Source organism: Ailuropoda melanoleuca, chromosome 9 (genome assembly GCF_002007445.2).
Source record: "Ailuropoda melanoleuca isolate Jingjing chromosome 9, ASM200744v2, whole genome shotgun sequence".
Taxonomy (NCBI): domain Eukaryota; kingdom Metazoa; phylum Chordata; class Mammalia; order Carnivora; family Ursidae; genus Ailuropoda; species Ailuropoda melanoleuca.
This window is the reverse complement of record NC_048226.1, coordinates 96,099,083-96,119,954: the sequence shown is the minus strand read 5'-3', so window position 1 is coordinate 96,119,954 and position 20,872 is coordinate 96,099,083. Positions and strand designations below refer to the sequence as shown.

General features: G+C 50.8%; 1 protein-coding gene across 6 annotated transcripts in view; it reads left to right on the top strand.

The window, feature by feature from the left end:
* ZFAT (zinc finger and AT-hook domain containing) overlaps positions 1-20,872 on the top strand; it is a 291,267-nt gene that overhangs the window by 12,521 nt on the left and 257,874 nt on the right. For all 6 annotated transcript variants that reach the window (XR_004627936.1, XR_004627937.1, XM_034668647.1 and 3 more), the window contains exon 3: positions 3,234-3,485. Coding sequence is in view for 4 of the 6 variants with exons in the window: in XM_034668647.1 (XP_034524538.1) it covers positions 3,234-3,485 (252 nt within the window). In the remaining 2 variants the exon portion in view is untranslated. The remainder of the gene's footprint in view (positions 1-3,233; positions 3,486-20,872) is intronic.

Here is a 20,872-nt window from a genome sequence, read left to right as displayed (position 1 = left end):
AGCAAGGTAGTGAGACAAGAGGAGGATATGAGCAGGAGGCCATGGCCTGAGGTCTGTGTGTAGGGATCTGGGTGACAAAGAAATAGGGGGTTTCGTGGGCAGATGTCTTTAGGGGGACAAATCACAGAGGTCCTGGACAGACTGAACCAAGGAATTCACAGAGGAGGAAGGGGAACGGAAGACAAGCCCGTTCCAGGGTTTTGATGGAGAGGTTACAAGATTTCCCTTGCCCAGTTCCAGGGTTCTCTGCAGTTCTGTGAAATGTTTGTAGTTTGATAGCAGCAACTCTTTCTCAGTGCTTTTAAATTATTCCAAGTTCATTTATGAATATTTCATTTTTTGCTAACTAATTGGTCTTGAGCATCTGCATTATGGATGTAGCAAGATGTAAGATTAGTTTTGTCACCGTCGTGTTAGAGGATTTCCAAAGCTTTCAGGGCTGATTTTGTGTTTCTTCCTTGACAGCCAGATTGTGCATGGCTCGCCGGTTTAACGCACCGTGATTTATCGGTGCCCACTGTGCGGACACCAGGTTAGGTGCTGGGGGTAACAGGGAGTCAGGACTAGGGCTCTGCCTGCAGGGAGTTCCGCGTCTGCGGGGAGAGAGATGCATAGATTGCGGCAGTCTCGCACCCTGTGGCACCGCAGTTGCTGTCATGTGCTCTGCATGTCTCCAAGGAGAAAAAGCCGGGTGTCCTGCTGCAGTGAGCCTGCTGAACCCCAGGTTAGTTGGGGTTCGGGAACAGTTGCCCGCAAGACTGCTGACCCCAGCCACAAGCTTGGGAGTCCCCGGGGCCACCCTCACTCTGACCAGCTAGCTGCAAATTCAGGGGACCTCAAGGACCATAATTGCTAGAATGATTCACAGAACTCAGAAAAGCACTATACTGACGATTACCATTTTATACAAAAAGCATAGAGGTCAGAACCAGCCAAAGGGAGAGATGCATGGGCCAAGTCTGGGATTGAGAGGGTTCTAGACATGGAGCTTTTGATTATCTTTCTTCCCCTGTGGAATCCTGGATGCTGTTGCCTTTTTCCTCTATATTATGTGACAGGACTCGCGTATGCCGAACCAGGGACACTCACCCCAGCCTTCGGTGTCTGGCTCGATGACACGCTGCCCACGTGGCTGGCCTTCAGTCCCTCGCTCCTCCCGCAGGTTCAGATGAATACCTGTCTTCTCCGGTTCCCCCAGAGGTCAGAACTGCTCTGACTTGTCGCAGAGCCCTGTCATAAATCACGTTGTTAGACCATCAGTGGCCCCAGCCTGCAGACAAACAGGCAGTCCTATCAGACAGGACCTTCTGGGGGCCTAGAGGTCACCCCCAGTAGCTGAGGGCAGAGGCCAGACCGCTATGGGTTAAGGTTCCTTCTTCACCACGGCTGTATCCTTCGAGCTTTTCAGAGAGGAAGGCTGATGGACACGGGGGGATGCGGAGTGCCTGGTGGAGGTTGGCCCGGGCCGCAGACTCCATAACCTTCCGGTGTCCTGCGTCTGTAGTCCCGCCGACGTGAAATGGGGTGGGTGTTTGAGAGCCTCACCGCTGATTCTGCTTCTCTGCTCCTCATTGCTGCTTCAGTAATTGGCGCAGTACATGCTGTTGGGAAGAGTAACAAGGAGAGAAGTTTTAATGACTGTGAGGTCAACTGTTTGTCCTTGCTCTGTACATTCCTCTCCTTGCCATCCGCCCCAGCCTCCCATAGCTGCCGGCTGGGCCTTGTATGTGGACCTTATTGTTCTCCACTGTAAAATCCGGTGCGGGCAGCAGGGTCCCAGTATCTCATGCCCTTGTTTGTCTCATCTGGTCTCTCTGCTTTCCTGTTGTTAAGTACTTTTCCCTCCGCTCTTCCCCGCCCCTCATCTCCAGCACGCCCCTCGACAGAGTGGGAAGGCAGTCACTGTGTGCTATGCTGGTTGCCTGGCCAAGGAGGTCTCTGGTTTGGCTCACTTGGTCATTGTTGACCCCCCTTTGGCCCTGCAGCTCTGCAGAAGCTCTGCCCCTGCAAGGCCTCCCTCCCTCCAGCTCTTCCCACCATTCTGGCGCATGATCTCCCTGAGTTCTCGGGGACCCTGCGGCAAAGCAGGCTCCTTTGTCCAGAGCCCCCATTATCATGTCACTCTTTCCTTGCAGACTCTGGTCTCCCCTCTGGTCTCCCTGGTCTGATTTGGGAGCATAACAACCTCCTGAAAGGGTCCTCATGGGAGTAGCAGTGGACAGCGTGGGTGATGCTTTCCTGTGCAGGCCTGTAGCCTTCAGGGAGGGGCCCTGAAGACATCATCCCTCTGGACATGACCATTTTCTCAGGATGGTGCTGGAACCTAAGACCCCTTCCTCTCTGTTGCCGCTCAGATTTGGAGGACTGCCGAAATGCTGTACCTCAGCGGATAGGCCACTAACACTGGGGTGTCAGCCAGACGGTGCTGGCTTCCTGCTTGCAATGTCTCGGGGTACCCGTCAGGTCACATGATCTGAACCACGCCATTCTACCTTCACACACCTGGCAGCACGATGCTCCCCGACCCCGCTCACCCATCTTAATTTGCACCTTCATTCTGGAGATGAATGCCTTAAAAATGAATGCTAATTAGGAAGAAATACAAGTTGAAAAACGATTTGAAACTTGCTCTAAAGCAGCTCTGAGCATGCCGTTGAACTCACCAGGTCGCTAGGAAACTCGAAAAGTACTGCTGTTGTCTTTAGTCCTGTAATTGGTGGACTTAGATTGTCATTATCTTTCTCTGTTTTATCAGAACAATGTGGCTGTAATAGTTATGATGCCTTGAAATAATCTGAGTCGTTGTGTAGCTCATTAAGAACACGAAAAGCTCAGCAGCCTTTACAAACCCTTTGCAAAGAAGTCCTCAAGCGCTTTCTGAGAACGGGGTGTAAATGGAGTCAGTGGTTCACTAGGGGTCTGGTTTGTGAACCGGGGGGCTGCCGGTCACAGTTTAGAATCATCCCCACTTTACAAGAGAAGATGTGCAAAGGTTCTCATCAAATGGTATTTTTAAATCAGAATATTAGGAAATCGATAACGTAGTAGCATGTAGATGCGGAAACACGAGCAATGGAGATACCGTTGGTAGCTGTTAATTTCCGCAGCCGCTTCATACTTTCCCGTTTTTCATAAAGCGTGAAACCGAACACATTCACACATTTGGAAGTTGGGCGCGTGCCCTGCACTGTCGCCGCGTGTGACCACATTGTGCCCTCTTGTTTCCTCGGTAGAGTTTTCGGTCATGAAGAGGAAGAGAGGCAGGCCCAAGGGCTCCACGAAGAAGCCCAGCGCCGAGGAGGAGCTGGTGGAAAGCGCCGTGGGTCTGAGCGAGGACAGTCCGCCGGCCCCCGGGGAGGGCAGCGGCCTGGCTCCCAGCAGCTTGGAGTGCAGCAAGTGCTGTCGAAAGTTCTCCAACCCTCGCCAGCTGAGGAAGCACATCTGCATCATTGTGCTGAATTTGGACGAGGAGGATGGAGAAGCAGGTATGATGCCTGAGGGCCGAGCGCGTCGTTTCCTAGGAAGACGTGTAAGTACTGACGGCAGGCTTTACTGGGTCAGTTACTACGTGGAAATAGAGCGTTTTTATACAAGTCTCACCTGTCTGGAAAAGTTCCTCGTTTTGACCGTAAGTCGTCTGTGAATTGAGGGTGTCGTGCGGTAGGCAGTGCCCACGGCGTATGGATCACGGGGGTACTGCAGTGGGGTTCTGGGGTGTGCAGAGAGGGTGAGATGCAGTCTCTCCTTTGGTGAACTTACGTTGTGGGTGGGACAGCAGGGTTGTATGGCACAGAATGTGAGTAGGGAATAATCTCTCAGTGATGGGGAGTCAGGAGGGAACCTGGTGTCGCTGTTTGAGCGGCACTGGGATTAGCAGAGGGAGGACGTCTCCGTGGGAGGACAGGGCTGTGTGAGTGCAAGTGCAGACGTTAGGATGCTCAGAGTCCCCGTGAAGGACCTTGATGAGCCAGTGGAGGCCGAGGGCTAGGTTGTGGTGGGCGTTCTGGAAGCAAATGGAGTGCTGGTGCTTCCTTCACATAGGTTCCCGGCTAGACTTCTGAAAGAGGCTGAAGGGGGTGTGAAGGTGAGCGGGGAGTGATGTCACCGCAGCAGAGCACCTCTCGTGGGTGACCTTCTGGGGGAATGAAGTAACAGCACTGTCCTGGAGAGGGGGGTCCTCTGCTGTGGGCTCTGCTGTCACCTGGTTCTTGTTGCCACTCGTGAGTGTTCAGACGGCCCCACAGTTGAAGTTCTTACTGTGCTTTGTGCTGCGCTCAGGACGTCACGGGGGAGGCCGTTCTGGTTAAAACACAGGCTTTGGGATATGGCTACCTGGGTTTGAATCGCAGCTGCTCCAGCCCTTACCAGCTTCCTTCTGCCTCCGTTTCCTCATCTGTAAAATGGGAATAAAACGCAGCACTATCTCATGGTTGCTTTGAGGGTTAAATAAGGCACATTTACAAAGTGCTCAGAATGGCACCTGCACATGAAAAGCGCTCAGCAAATGTTAGCTGTCGTTTTCTTCGCAGCAGGAGGGAAGCAGTGCTGTTGTCCTCCTTCCTGTTTTACAGATAAGGATAGGTAGACTCTGGGAAGTCAGGTCATTAGTCCAGGGTCCTTCAGTTAGCAAGGGGACCTAGCCTTTGGACCTCCATTCTCAAGTCCTTTCTACAAATACCTCTCAGCAGTGAAGCAAGACCATCGGTATACAAAATCCTCGCACAGATCAGGGGAAGAATTGAGTAACTCATCACCGGATACTTACCAGACATCTAGGTTGGTGGCCAAGGCTCATTGCCAACATCCGTGCAAATGGTAGAAAATACGAAATGTTGTTCTTTCCTTTGAAGAACTGCTCTCAAGGTGACTATGTGAACCCTTTCTAGGTTGCATGGGCTAATGCACATGATGGACGAGCATTCAGACGAGAGAAGTCAGCGGGAAGGCANGACGTCTCCGTGGGAGGACAGGGCTGTGTGAGTGCAAGTGCAGACGTTAGGATGCTCAGAGTCCCCGTGAAGGACCTTGATGAGCCAGTGGAGGCCGAGGGCTAGGTTGTGGTGGGCGTTCTGGAAGCAAATGGAGTGCTGGTGCTTCCTTCACATAGGTTCCCGGCTAGACTTCTGAAAGAGGCTGAAGGGGGTGTGAAGGTGAGCGGGGAGTGATGTCACCGCAGCAGAGCACCTCTCGTGGGTGACCTTCTGGGGGAATGAAGTAACAGCACTGTCCTGGAGAGGGGGGTCCTCTGCTGTGGGCTCTGCTGTCACCTGGTTCTTGTGCCACTCGTGAGTGTTCAGACGGCCCCACAGTTGAAGTTCTTACTGTGCTTTGTGCTGCGCTCAGGACGTCACGGGGGAGGCCGTTCTGGTTAAAACACAGGCTTTGGGATATGGCTACCTGGGTTTGAATCGCAGCTGCTCCAGCCCTTACCAGCTTCCTTCTGCCTCCGTTTCCTCATCTGTAAAATGGGAATAAAACGCAGCACTATCTCATGGTTGCTTTGAGGGTTAAATAAGGCACATTTACAAAGTGCTCAGAATGGCACCTGCACATGAAAAGCGCTCAGCAAATGTTAGCTGTCGTTTTCTTCGCAGCAGGAGGGAAGCAGTGCTGTTGTCCTCCTTCCTGTTTTACAGATAAGGATAGGTAGACTCTGGGAAGTCAGGTCATTAGTCCAGGGTCCTTCAGTTAGCAAGGGGACCTAGCCTTTGGACCTCCATTCTCAAGTCCTTTCTACAAATACCTCTCAGCAGTGAAGCAAGACCATCGGTATACAAAATCCTCGCACAGATCAGGGGAAGAATTGAGTAACTCATCACCGGATACTTACCAGACATCTAGGTTGGTGGCCAAGGCTCATTGCCAACATCCGTGCAAATGGTAGAAAATACGAAATGTTGTTCTTTCCTTTGAAGAACTGCTCTCAAGGTGACTATGTGAACCCTTTCTAGGTTGCATGGGCTAATGCACATGATGGACGAGCATTCAGACGAGAGAAGTCAGCGGGAAGGCAGCTGTCCCACGGCAGAGTGCGAGTCCTCAGTGTGTGACATGTAGGCAGGAAGTGCTGTGGTCTGGTGCCCTTTTGGCAAATAAAGGACTTCTAAAAGCAAGATGGTTGAGGGAGGAAGGACTAGAATGTACCTCCCTGCCCCTAAAATGCTAATATCTGGTGGATATATCAACCACTGGCCCTGGATTATGGAGTTGCCCCCCACACCAGGCATACCCCCCACTCTCTTTTTCTCACACAGATAGTTAATGGTGGTTGCATATTGTTTTTTGTTTATTACGTTTTTGCTTTAATTCCGGTGTNACTCGTGAGTGTTCAGACGGCCCCACAGTTGAAGTTCTTACTGTGCTTTGTGCTGCGCTCAGGACGTCACGGGGGAGGCCGTTCTGGTTAAAACACAGGCTTTGGGATATGGCTACCTGGGTTTGAATCGCAGCTGCTCCAGCCCTTACCAGCTTCCTTCTGCCTCCGTTTCCTCATCTGTAAAATGGGAATAAAACGCAGCACTATCTCATGGTTGCTTTGAGGGTTAAATAAGGCACATTTACAAAGTGCTCAGAATGGCACCTGCACATGAAAAGCGCTCAGCAAATGTTAGCTGTCGTTTTCTTCGCAGCAGGAGGGAAGCAGTGCTGTTGTCCTCCTTCCTGTTTTACAGATAAGGATAGGTAGACTCTGGGAAGTCNGATTTACAAAGTGCTCAGAATGGCACCTGCACATGAAAAGCGCTCAGCAAATGTTAGCTGTCGTTTTTCTTCACAGCAGGAGGGAAGCAGTGCTGTTGTCCTCCTTCCTGTTTTACAGATAAGGATAGGTAGACTCTGGGAAGTCAGGTCATTAGTCCAGGGTCCTTCAGTTAGCAAGGGGACCTAGCCTTTGGACCTCCATTCTCAAGTCCTTTCTACAAATACCTCTCAGCAGTGAAGCAAGACCATCGGTATACAAAATCCTCGCACAGATCAGGGGAAGAATTGAGTAACTCATCACCGGATACTTACCAGACATCTAGGTTGGTGGCCAAGGCTCATTGCCAACATCCGTGCAAACGGTAGAAAATACGAAATGTTGTTCTTTCCTTTGAAGAACTGCTCTCAAGGTGACTATGTGAACCCTTTCTAGGTTGCATGGGCTAATGCACATGATGGACGAGCATTCAGACGAGAGAAGTCAGCGGGAAGGCAGCTGTCCCACGGCAGAGTGCGAGTCCTCAGTGTGTGACATGTAGGCAGGAAGTGCTGTGGTCTGGTGCCCTTTTGGCAAATAAAGGACTTCTAAAAGCAAGATGGTTGAGGGAGGAAGGACTAGAATGTACCTCCCTGCCCCTAAAATGCTAATATCTGGTGGATATATCAACCACTGGCCCTGGATTATGGAGTTGCCCCCCACACCAGGCATACCCCCCACTCTCTTTTTCTCACACAGATAGTTAATGGTGGTTGCATATTGTTTTTTGTTTATTACGTTTTTGCTTTAATTCCGGTGTAGTTAACAGTGTGATATTAATTTCAGGTGTGCAATATAGTGATTCTTACATTACCCGGTGCTCCTCACATGTGCCCTCTGCGGAGGGCATCCCCAGCCCCATCACCAAGTTCCCCCGTCCTGCACCCATGTCCCCTCTGGTCACCGTCAGTGTGTTCTCAAGAGTTAAGGGTCTGCATCTTTGTTTGTTTTTTTCTCTTTTTTCCCCTTTGTTTTGTTTCTTAAATTCCACATGTGAGCGAAATCATATGGTGTTTGTCTTCCTCTGACTGATTCACTTAGCATAATACTCTGTAGCTCCACGTCATTGCAAATGGCAAGAGTTCATTCTTTTTGATGGCTGAGTAATATTCCTCTGTGTGTGTGTGTGTGTTTGTGTGTGTGTGTGTGTGTGTGTATAGAGAGCAAGAGAGAGAGACACCATACCTTCTTGATCCATTCATCTGTTGATTGCTGATTGGGTTGATTCCATAGTTTGGCTGTTGTAAATAATGCTGCTGTAAGTATAGGGGTGCATGTATCCCTTTGAATTAGTGTTTTTGTATTTTTTGGGTAAATACCCAGCAGTATGATTGCTGGATCCTAGGGTGGTTCTATTTTTAACTTTTTGAGGAACCACCATGCTGTTTCCCGAGTGGCCACACCAGTTGGCATTCCCCATGGTTGCATTTTCATCAGAGGGGCCCCGCTGTAGCCTTCAGAGCAGTCCGTGTGTACCTGCCTGAGTCCTGAGAATCTGAGTCTCTGCTCATTCAGTGCTGTCGTCTTGAGGATCTGTTTCATTTTTGTGCCTTCACGTAATTTATCCCGTCAGACTCCTTCTGGGAGACTCCTGGGCTTCTTGTACAGTTACGGTTGGAAACCAGGGATCTTTTGCAAAACATTCCTGCTGTTGCTTCCTCCAGAGATCAGACCTGGGTCTAACTTGGATGCAGCCTGAGAAGTTTGCTCAGATCTGTGGATGTTCTGCACTGCCCTCAGGGTTTTCTTCCCCAAACAAGTTTTTTCAGTGTTTCCCTTTCAGGGTAAAGTGTAAAGTCCGCTCCTGGGCATTCAAGACCCTCAACAAAAGGGTCTTTCCACGGGGTTCTGCAGCATTATTTTTCTGTGTCCTGTTGTTTGCAGTTGGTGACATTGAAGTTATTTCCAGTCTTTTGCTATTGTAAATGTTGCTTTAATATTTCTGTATGCATATACGTGTGCGTATATGTCTATGTGTGTGTTGTGTGTGGTTGTGTAATAACACTCACGTACATGTGTATTTGTAGACTTACACTGTTATTTTCGTAGAAGAAATTCCCAGAAGTATAACCCCTGGGTCAGAAAGTATATTACATATTACCAGATCCACCCCCTGCCCCAAAAGCTCACAGGAATTCAGATTCCATAAGTGTCTGACAGTGCCTATTGGATATTGACATTTTTTTCTTTTTTAATACCTGAGATGATACAGAAAATACTAAGAAGAAAGTAACAATAATCTAGAATCTCACTGCCTAGGCCTATCGACTATTACACTGTATAAGAAGAAAGATCCTACTCAGTGCTATGTACACGTACGTTTTTTAGAAATGGGGTTATACGTCATGTTCTGTGATCTTTTTTCACTCACTAGTGTGGCCGATGAAGTTTTCATGTCAGTATTTTTTATTTAACAAGCTGTTCCATAGCGGTTTCTGGATACTCACCGTCTTACAGCTGTTAGCTCACTTACAGCAACCTTTAAGAAGTAGGCAATGGTGTTATTCCCACTTTACTGAAGAGGAAACTGAGGCACAGAGAGGTTCAGGAGCTTGCTTAGATCACACAGCCTGTATGTGGTGGGGCTGGGTTCAGGAAATGCAGATTTTTGTCATTTTTCAAGGCCACCCCGCATTTCACTGTAAGCATGGGCCGTGCGTTTTCCTTCATCGGTTTCCAGTCGATAGCCATTCACGATTGGTTTTAATTTTTCTCTCTGATTTAAAAAAAACAAACCACTACTCAGGTGACTGGTCTTAAGCATTTAAATTTTATTATTATATTTGTACTCATGCTATTATTATCTTAGGCAAATACCTAGTAGTGTAATTGCTGGGCTAATAAGGGTGTATTTTACATTTTGACATGCACGCACGTTGCCAAGCTACCCTGCAGACAGCATCTGTCAGTTACTTCCTCGACACTGGCTCCTACCCGCCTTGGTCCTCTTGATCCTGCACTCTGTCAGTCCTCAGCTCTGTCAGTCTCTTATGCCATGGTTTAATTATTTGAATTAGCGTCTGTGTGGTCATGAGTAGACCTTCTGGTTATAGAGTTACCAGGGATTTGTCTTTTGTGCGTAATTTGGGTGTTCCTTGCTTGTACCCTCTCCTTACTACACCTTTAGGTCACCATATGTGCAGAAAGTATTCTCCGCAGTTTATCATTTGTCTTTTCATTTCATTTGTAGCCTTGCTTTGTTTTCTTTTGCACTTCACTGGAGTTTTAAATATCTGTGTTGTCACTGGTGTCGACTGTTCCTTTTAGATTTCTTGCCCTTTTCATCATAGCTGAGAGCACTTACCTATGCCCCCAAATATTAAAAACATGCTTCTATCTATTCCTCTGTGATTTGTATGGCTCATTTATTACCCATGTCTTTGATCTACCTGAAAATCGTGTTTTTGTGAAAGTTGTAAAGTAAGACAGGTTATCAGTAAACACGTGCAAAGGAATTATTTTAATAAATGCAATTTGGGAGGCAAACTATTTCAAATCCTAGGGTCTGGAAATAATAAGCGTCTGGCTTAAAGCCTAAGAAACCCTTTAAAAAGTAAAACTTCGTATTTTGAAAATAATTACAGATTCACAGGAAGTCGCAAGGATTGTAAAGAGAAGTCTGGTGCCCTTAAGCCCGTTTCCCCCGAGCGTTGCATCGTATGTAGCTATGCAGCACGACATCAGAACCGGACAGGGACGGTGATGTGTGTGTGCAGCTCCGTGTCACGTCGCGCGGGGGACATGCGTTGCTGCTGCAGAATTGCCCCACCCCCACCCTCAGCAACCACAGATCTGTTGTCCAACTCGGTAATTTGGTCATTTAAAAAATCTTGTATCCATTGAATCACATGGTATGTGACCTTTTAAGATTGGCTCAGAAACCCCCCTTTCAGACTCACTTTCATTGTTTTACAGTCCGGGAGTTGAAGTCCAGAGGTGGTGGTCCGGAGTCACACACCTCATCCGAGGTGGGGTTGGGGTGCGTGCAACCCCACACCGCCTGCCTCCCGCCCTGTGGCCAGCCCCGCCATGGACCGCATCCATGTCTTCAGGCCAGTCTCACTTCCACCTCATGGATGTAGATTTTACTCATTTCAGTGTACTTCTGTCAGCTTTTTCGCTAAACTCATAAGAAATGAAGGTCCCCCCACCCCCGCATGGTTCCGATGTCTATTTTCTACTCTGTAATTAGTTAGGCCGAGTCCCCGGCAATGGCAGACAGGAGCAGTCCTTCCTAATCAGCTGCCTCCAGTAATAAGCTGTAGAGAAAACAGCCTCGTGTTCCATTGATTTGAATGACCTTAAAAGGACTTTAATTTAACACATACCAAATGGAAAGGTAGAAACTCTGGGAGTTTTTCCCTTTCTGGCCCTGTAGAAGCTTCTAAAATATGCAGAAATGACCTTATGCCCCGTTGCCTTGTGGCCGCCGTCTCTGCAGTCGCTCCCCCAGTCCCAGTTTGCCAAGCACAACATTACAATTTGGAAAATTCTTGCATAATTGTTTTAATACATGGTCTGTAAAGAGCAGTTTGGTGACATTTCAAACAATTGACCTTGACTCTCTAGCTTCTTAAAACAATTAAAAGAAAACAACATAAGCCTTTCTTACGCTGAACCCTGGCAAGTTAAAATAATACTTTTGATATGTATTCAACATTTATTTATTTTATTCTGCTTTTGAATAGTAAAAGAAACCAGGAAGAGAGATTTTCTGTGCCATTATGTGGAACAGCTGGTGTGTCTGAAAAAACAGTTTGCAGCCTACAGAAATCAATATGTCAACATTACAGAAGTGACTTTTGAACCTTCCCAAGCTTGTTACTTCTGGGGTCATTTTCTGCAAGGAGAGTTGCAAAAATTGGCTCTTACTCTTGTTGAATCTGTCCTAAAGAAGACAAGGCATTTATTTTAAGATCTTACCTAAGATGCACCTATAATCTTCATGGAGATTTTTTTCCCAGCAGTATTTCAGGTGCCTTCTACTGTATTTGTGTTAGCAAAACAGCTGATTTGGTAAGAGCCGCTACGTTTGAAAACAGTTTTGGGTGAGCTGTGTTTGAAACTTTGCGGGTGTAAAGGAAAGGCAGTGTCAGTCTCTGGATAGAGCACCTTTCTCCATGGAGAGCTGTGTCATGGTGATGACGGTTTGCTTTGGTCAGCCTGGAGGTCATGCAGCGCAGCGATCCCTGTGCATTCTCAGCCTTCGGCCTGCCGAGAAGTGTGGGCCCGTGTCCTGGCACTTTCATGGTCCCTCCCCATGACACCTCGAGCTCCTAACTCCGTCCTCTCTCTCCAGCTGCGCTGTCCCTGAGTCTGTCAGTGTAGACCAGGTCACGCCGTCACAACAAGCCTCTCCTGCATGGCAGTGGCCCTCACAGAACCAGGCTCGTGTTCTCCCTCGGACTGCACACCACCGCAGGTCCACAGGGACTCTGCTCACTCAGGGTCCCAGACGGAGAGATCAGCCACCACCCTGACCGTGGCTGGTCACAGTGCAAGAAGGGAGGACAGCCCTGGATGGTTTCCCGTCAGCCTCGAAGTGACCTCCGTCATTTCTGCCCGTGCATTTCACTGGCCAGGACTGACGTCACGGCCCCACTGACTCCAGGGGCCTAGAAGGTGCAACCCTGCCATGTGTCCAGGGCGGGGGAGAACTGGAGATGTCTGCTGACTGTCACTAGTGCTGCTGTGTGGCTCCTGTCCACTTCCTTGGACTCACCCCCGCAACTATGCTCTGTGACCTGCAGACGTCCTCCTTGGCCAGGCCCTCTCCCAAGCTCGTGATCAGTTCGGGCGCCCCACAGACAGCATAAGCTCTGCGGCACGTCTGGTGCTATGCTCAGTGTCTAGCTCCTTACAAATGTCCCCCCCCCACCGCATTCCAACCTGATGACTGGTCCCACCATCCAGATGTCCTGTCCTTCACTTGTCCCGTTGGTCACTTACCACAGTCATTTGACTTTTTCTCCATGCCAGCTGCCGTTCTCGTGGGGCAGGCCCTGTCATCTCTTCTTGTGACAGTTCTGGTCTGCCCTTCTGCTCCCATCCGTGCTCTCTGTACCCCAGTGATTCCCAAACATATCTATATACATATTTATATAGAGAGAGATATATATTCATTTAGTTACTAATCAGTTGCATTTTTAAAATTTAAAAACCATCTTATAGAGTCCTTACTGTAGGCCTACCAGGATTCTGTGTGTCTTACAAATATTAATTTATTTCCTCTTCGTACAAACCTCATGAGGTAGTTACCGGTTTTGTCCCCATTTCACAGATTAGGAACCTGAGACAAGGGGCGCCTGGGTGGCTCAGTCGTTAAGCGTCTGCCTTCGGCTCAGGGTGTGATCCTGGTGTTCTGGGATCGAGCCCCACATCAGGCTCCTCTGCTGGGAGCCTGCTTCTCCCTCTCCCACTCCCCCTGCTTGTGTTCCCTCTCTCGCTGGCTGTCTCTCTCTGTCAAATGAATAAATAAAATCTTAAAAAAAAAAAAAAAAAGGAACCTGAGACAAGCATCTTGTCTACTGTTACACAGTAATCATTGGTGGGCCTGGGATGGGAGCTCAGGCATTTTGGCTTAAATACACATTTGCTGTAAGAATATGTTATAGACATTGTAAAACATACATTAAAATATAAAATTCACAAGGATGTGGTCAGAAAGGCAAAGAGGAATTCTGTTTTCTTCCCAAATATTGGTGGGTTTTTCTACGCACGCCCTGGGTGTGTGCCCTCTGGCTCTCCCTACCATTGGAGCCATCACTCCGAAGTGCAGACTGGTTTCATCCCACCCCCAGAGAAAGGCCAGCACACCTGCCTGTTTGCAGACAGTCAGAGTTCCTCATGAACCTGCTACGTCGTTCATGTATAAACCTGACAGCTGCCCCCCTGGCCTGTACCCTTCCCCCGTTGCCCACCTGTGACTCTGTGACAGACTTCCGAAGGCCCCAGGACTCTGTGCTCTTTCTCTCCTGTACGTTGTTCCCTCTGCCTAGAAAGACCCGCTTCCCTCTGTCCTCTGAATAGCCACACTCATCCAGAGCCTCTGAGCCTCTGGGCCCTCTCCTATACCTCTGACTTTGCACACTCATCCTTTCTCTGGGATGGCAGAGGTCTCTCGTGTGCCAGAGATTCCCGCTTACCTGCAGCTCCTGGCCTCATTCCTTTTGCAGGTGGGCTCAGTGTGTGAGTCCTCGTCCTCGGCCTCTGCGTCCCAGCAGCCCAGGCCACTTACCCCACGCACGCGTGTCTCCTCGTGTTAGGATTGACGGTTGGTGGGTTTGTCTCCCCACACGCTGATAGCTCAGCAGGCAGGATGCCATCCTGTCCCCAGGGCCTGGTGCCCCGCACGTGGCATAGAATCATTCATGTTTCTCCTTTTTTTGCCAAAATCTAGAGCTAGACTCTGCTCCTTTGTGGATTTGGCACAAACAGACTGCGTAAGGCACTTTGGGTGGGTATCTCATTTCACTGCTCTGTTTCCAGTGTTCAGAACAGCGCGTGGCATAGCAGAAGTGCAGTAAATATGTGAACCCTCTAGAGCAGGAACTAGGGCTACGCAGTGTCTAATGGGCGGCAAACTCAAGGTTACTTTTTCTAACTTCCCTGTACGTTTCTCTGTGGTGTGCGGGAGATGACGTGGCTCAGGGCCCCGTCCATGTTGCTGGCTCCCTGGCCATCCACACCTGCTCATGTTCATTTCCAGACTCTGTGTTCTTTACATTTTGGGTTTTGTCCCCCTTTTCCCACCTCTATTGGATGGTTGCCTATGAAAGTTCCTTCTCACTTGCTGGTGCTTCTCAGTCATCAGAAATAGAAACCTGAGTCACCCTTAATTCCTCCTTGGATCTCACCCCAGACCAAACGAACAGTCACTGAGCCCTGCTAGCTTTTAGCCCCTGGAGCCCTTCTGGGGCCCCTTGTCTCCTCTCCAACTGTCCTCCCTGCCCCAGGTGTAGCTTTCTCATCACTCCCAGGCACTTTTAGCCACAGCCCTTGGATTGGTCACTCGGCTTCTCAACTGGCCCCCTAGCCCCCCCCCCCCACAGCGTGGTGTCAAATGCAAAGGTGACCTGTCAGCTTTCCTACTCAGCATCCTCCCGTGGCCTCCCAGCCCCTGCCCTGACACTGGACTGCTGCATCTGGGCCACTGCTCTGCACGCTTGTGCCCCCTTGTCTCCTGGCTCCTCTGGTGCGGGCAGCTTTTTCTTTTTAGAGTGCCCCCTGCACCCCCTGAGCCCGCCAGCTGGCTCTCCCTCTTCAGGGCCAGTCCCTCACCATGGAGGCAGCTGGTAAATGTCTGCCCAGTGAAAATGCCTGCACATGACCTTCATTACTCCAGTAGCTTCTGATTTGAAATGAAGTTCAGATGGATGGTAACAGGATATGTGATCAGAGTTCTTTAGGGAAGGAAGAAAGTGAGGAGCCTATGGCCAGGAGCCCATGGCGTGCTCTAGGGGGCCCCAGAGATGGGGAGGAATCAGGCCGCTAAGTTTTACAAATGTGTGTTGATGTGCTCATAGAATTTCCAGAGGCAAGCTAGTCTAGAACTCCATGGGTCTGCGGAATCCTAGACCCAGGTCAGCGGGACCATGATGCTCACTGGCCCTGGCTGGATTCCACGGTGACGCTGACACGTCCTCTTGGTGTGCGCCCAGCTGTGCCAGCTGCTGCCAGGGAGCGGAGTATCTCTTCGGATCCTCCCGCCGGACGCCAGGGTGGGGCTGCCATTTCACTGCACATGCAGAGGGAGGCTCTGCCGTGTGAAGGAAGTTGCCCCAGGCCAGCTGGCCATTACCCGAATCCTTAGACTTCTGAGCTCAAGCCCTGGTCTTGTGGTTCAGTCTTCTGGGATACTGGTCCCCCAACTGGCACCCCTGCCCTGGCCCAGAGTCACCTGAATTAAAACCTCCAGTCCTGTTGGGGATGAAGTCTCCTGGTGTGAGACACAGAAGTCAGAAGTGGAGCTGGCCCTGTGCACCCTGGTCTCTCTGCTTCTGACTTGCTGTGTCTCTTGGGTAACTGGGGGTGCTCAGAGCCTTTTTTTGCAGTGGCGGTGGGGGTGGTGGTGGTGCGGAACTGACAAGGTCCCACCGAAGCAGGACTGTATGGCAGGACTTCTGAATGAAGACTTCCTTCTTCAGCGTCTTGGAGGCCAGCGGGGGCCGTGCCGACTGCATTGGGGAAGTCTGTCCTACTGTGTCAGGAGGCAGAGGGGCAGCCCAGTGCTGCTGTCTGCTGTCTTCAGTTCAGTGGGCTGCCTGCTGTATGCTGGCGTTGAGGGCCTGCTAGGGTGTGAGGGAGGCCGTGGCACAGTGGGCTTTCACTCTCATGAGTGCTTTTTCCCAAGACAGGGAGCTGCCATGCCTTGTGATCCCCATTTGGAAAGGAGTGCTCTCTGCCCCGTGAAAACCCGATTGCTAAGAAGTACTGGGATGGGTGGCCCATGGCCCATGGCCCAAAGCTTTTAAAGCCAGAATTACTGCTGTGCCTGGTGCTTCCAAGCTGCCAAGGAGGCCGTCTAAAGCCGAGGGCTGAGATCCCCACCGCAGGCAGATTCTCTTCTCTTTTTTTCTCCTGATTCCTGGGCTTGTGCTGTTGTTGGGTGCCAAGTCAGACTTTGGGGATCAGAGTTGAGTAAGACGAGTCTCTTCCCTTGAGCATCTGAGTGTCTGAAAAGGGAAACAGGGAGGTGAATAGATAACAGAAGATGGCAGAAGGGCCAAACCCGTGCAGAGGGGGCAGGGGAGGACCCCATGTCTGTGGGGTACATCCTAGGGGGCTTCCTGAGGAGGGGGCCTGAGCTCCATGTCTGAGGATGACTTGGCATTTATATGTCTGGAGAGGAGGATGAGATAGGCATTTCCTTTATGATGGTTGGGGCACAAGCCTGCGGGTGCGGTCACGTAGCGAGAACAGGGGTCGCGTAGAAAACAAAGGCCTCGTGGCCATGATGTGCTTCTTTTCATGGCTGTCACTCCGTGGGGGCACTGTTGGAAGCAGGTGCTTGCCTGGCTTTCCTTCAGAGCAAGAGAGCCGGGAAGATGTGGGAAATTGCGCCTGAGGGGACGAGCAAAAGCCAGAGTGATGCGTATTCAGCAGGTCCGATGGAATGATCGTGGGCTAATAATTGGTTCCAGAAACTGCTGTCTTAGCAGTGTGGAGTGAGTTGGTGCCAGAGTCCCAGAATATAATCCCTTATCAGTCTGGTGTTCAGACGACTGTTCTGAGCTTTTTGTTAATGTGGCTGATAACACTTTACTCTCTGGGGTGCTCTGAGATTTAATTAGTTCTTGGGCAATTCAGAATAGGTACTTGAGAGTGTTAGTGCAGCGTTAATTATACATGAGTGCGTATGAGCTAATTTCTTCAAATGTATGATTGCATGTACACTTAACTCTTCACCTGCCCTTTGCCAAGTCATCCTGCCTGGTTCGAGTGTTACTACCTGCAGGGGACTCTGTGAAGTCCTGTGGGGAACTCAGGGATACAAATGCAGACACACATCCCACTGCTAAGCGTGTGGAGTTGGAAAATGGAACAGCATCCCTCTCAAGGAACCCCTCTAGGACAGGAGGGGATGGTGAGCAGGGAACGAGGAGATCTTGTGTCCGAGGGGCTTAGTTTTTCTCTGTAAGTTCAGAGAAGCTCATCAGAGTTAAGGATGTGTGTGTGGTGTGCGTGGTTAGGGGCTGAGAGAAATGGGAATTTTTTGGAACCTCTGCTGTGGGTTATTCACGATCCATGAGAAGCACTAAGTCAGTGGGCGGTGTCTGTGTACCAGGCACGTGGTTGTTGCTGGCGACGTAATGGCAGGTAAACCACTTTGTGCAGCAGAGTTGCTCAGAGCTTCACGGTCCAGGCAGAACATGATACCAGCACTTTGAGGTGAGTGCGAGGAGCACGTATGGAGGTCATAACAGGGTCTGAAGGGAGCTCAGAGAAGTTGCTGCGGAAGCAGCCTGGGAGGGCATGGTGGTGGTCAGGGAGGGCTTGGGCTGAGGTTGGAAGGCCGCGTGGGCCTCATCTTCCAAGGAGTGGGGGCGGGAGTGGAGGTGAGGGGAGGGGAAGAGGTGATGGGAGGGGAGTGCCAGCACTGGCAGAGGCAGCAGCATTCCTTAAGGCTCAGAGGAGTCCCCCTCACCCCCGCCACATGTGGTCAGTGGGGCATGGTGCGGGGGGCTGGTGCAGTGGTCTTGTTGAGGGTCCAAATTCAGCAGTGGCCTTGGGAGTGGAAAGAAGTGGGCATGTTGGAGAGCTCTGGTGGAAGTGTGATTGCCAGGCCTGGGCAGACGTTGGAGTGGGTGGGAAGCAAGAGGGAGCGAGTGGGAGGTGGCCTTGGTTTTGACTTGGGTGCTAGCGTGGAGGATGGGCCCTGCCAGTCTTGAGAACCCAAGGGAGAAGCAGGTTTGGGGAGGAGAGGACTTGTTACTTCTGGTCGTGTGTGGAGTCTGGTGGACTCTGGGTGTCCAAAGGGATGTTATCTACCTGGTGTGGAGCCGGCAGGAGGGCTGGACGTCCTGTTGGGGATGAAGTCTCCTGGTGTGAGACACAGAAGTCAGAAGTGGAGCTGGCCCTGTGCACCCTGGTCTCTCTGCTTCTGACTTGCTGTGTCTCTTGGGTAACTGGGGGTGCTCAGAGCCTTTTTTTGCAGTGGCGGTGGGGGTGGTGGTGGTGCGGAACTGACAAGGTCCCACCGAAGCAGGACTGTATGGCAGGACTTCTGAATGAAGACTTCCTTCTTCAGCGTCTTGGAGGCCAGCGGGGGCCGTGCCGACTGCATTGGGGAAGTCTGTCCTACTGTGTCAGGAGGCAGAGGGGCAGCCCAGTGCTGCTGTCTGCTGTCTGCAGTTCAGTGCGCTGCCTGCTGTATGCTGGCGTTGAGGGCCTGCTAGGGTGTGAGGGAGGCCGTGGCACAGTGGGCTTTCACTCTCATGAGTGCTTTTTCCCAAGACAGGGAGCTGCCATGCCTTGTGATCCCCATTTGGAAAGGAGTGCTCTCTGCCCCGTGAAAACCCGATTGCTAAGAAGTACTGGGATGGGTGGCCCATGGCCCATGGCCCAAAGCTTTTAAAGCCAGAATTACTGCTGTGCCTGGTGCTTCCAAGCTGCCAAGGAGGCCGTCTAAAGCCGAGGGCTGAGATTCCCACCGCAGGCAGATTCTCTTCTCTTTTTTTCTCCTGATTCCTGGGCTTGTGCTGTTGTTGGGTGCCAAGTCAGACTTTGGGGATCAGAGTTGAGTAAGACGAGTCTCTTCCCTTGAGCATCTGAGTGTCTGAAAAGGGAAACAGGGAGGTGAATAGATAACAGAAGATGGCAGAAGGGCCAAACCCGTGCAGAGGGGGCAGGGGAGGACCCCATGTCTGTGGGGTACATCCTAGGGGGCTTCCTGAGGAGGGGGCCTGAGCTCCATGTCTGAGGATGACTTGGCATTTATATGTCTGGAGAGGAGGATGAGATAGGCATTTCCTTTATGATGGTTGGGGCACAAGCCTGCGGGTGCGGTCACGTAGCGAGAACAGGGGTCGCGTAGAAAACAAAGGCCTCGTGCCCATGATGTGCTTCTTTTCATGGCTGTCACTCCGTGGGGGCACTGTTGGAAGCAGGTGCTTGCCTGGCTTTCCTTCAGAGCAAGAGAGCTGGGAAGATGTGGGAAATTGCGCCTGAGGGGACGAGCAAAAGCCAGAGTGATGCGTATTCAGCAGGTCCGATGGAATGATCGTGGGCTAATAATTGGTTCCAGAAACTGCTGTCTTAGCAGTGTGGAGTGAGTTGGTGCCAGAGTCCCAGAATATAATCCCTTATCAGTCTGGTGTTCAGACGACTGTTCTGAGCTTTTTATTAATGTGGCTGATAACACTTTACTCTCTGGGGTGCTCTGAGATTTAATTAGTTCTTGGGCAATTCAGAATAGGTACTTGAGAGTGTTAGTGCAGCGTTAATTATACATGAGTGCGTATGAGCTAATTTCTTCAAATGTATGATTGCATGTACACTTAACTCTTCACCTGCCCTTTGCCAAGTCATCCTGCCTGGTTCGAGTGTTACTACCTGCAGGGGACTCTGTGAAGTCCTGTGGGGAACTCAGGGATACAAATGCAGACACACATCCCACTGCTAAGCGTGTGGAGTTGGAAAATGGAACAGCATCCCTCTCAAGGAACCCCTCTAGGACAGGAGGGGATGGTGAGCAGGGAACGAGGAGATCTTGTGTCCGAGGGGCTTAGTTTTTCTCTGTAAGTTCAGAGAAGCTCATCAGAGTTAAGGATGTGTGTGTGGTGTGCGTGGTTAGGGGCTGAGAGAAATGGGAATTTTTTGGAACCTCTGCTGTGGGTTATTCACGATCCATGAGAAGCACTAAGTCAGTGGGCGGTGTCTGTGTACCAGGCACGTGGTTGTTGCTGGCGACGTAATGGCAGGTAAACCACTTTGTGCAGCAGAGTTGCTCAGAGCTTCACGGTCCAGGCAGAACATGATACCAGCACTTTGAGGTGAGTGCGAGGAGCACGTATGGAGGTCATAACAGGGTCTGAAGGGAGCTCAGAGAAGTTGCTGCGGAAGCAGCCTGGGAGGGCATGGTGGTGGTCAGGGAGGGCTTGGGCTGAGGTTGGAAGGCCGCGTGGGCCTCGTCTTCCTAGGAGTNATCTTCCAAGGAGTGGGGGCGGGAGTGGAGGTGAGGGGAGGGGAAGAGGTGATGGGAGGGGAGTGCCAGCACTGGCAGAGGCAGCAGCATTCCTTAAGGCTCAGAGGAGTCCCCCTCACCCCCGCCACATGTGGTCAGTGGGGCATGGTGCGGGGGGCTGGTGCAGTGGTCTTGTTGAGGGTCCAAATTCAGCAGTGGCCTTGGGAGTGGAAAGAAGTGGGCATGTTGGAGAGCTCTGGTGGAAGTGTGATTGCCAGGCCTGGGCAGACGTTGGAGTGGGTGGGAAGCAAGAGGGAGCGAGTGGGAGGTGGCCTTGGTTTTGACTTGGGTGCTAGCGTGGAGGATGGGCCCTGCCAGTCTTGAGAACCCAAGGGAGAAGCAGGTTTGGGGAGGAGAGGACTTGTTACTTCTGGTCGTGTGTGGAGTCTGGTGGACTCTGGGTGTCCAAAGGGATGTTATCTACCTGGTGTGGAGCCGGCAGGAGGGCTGGA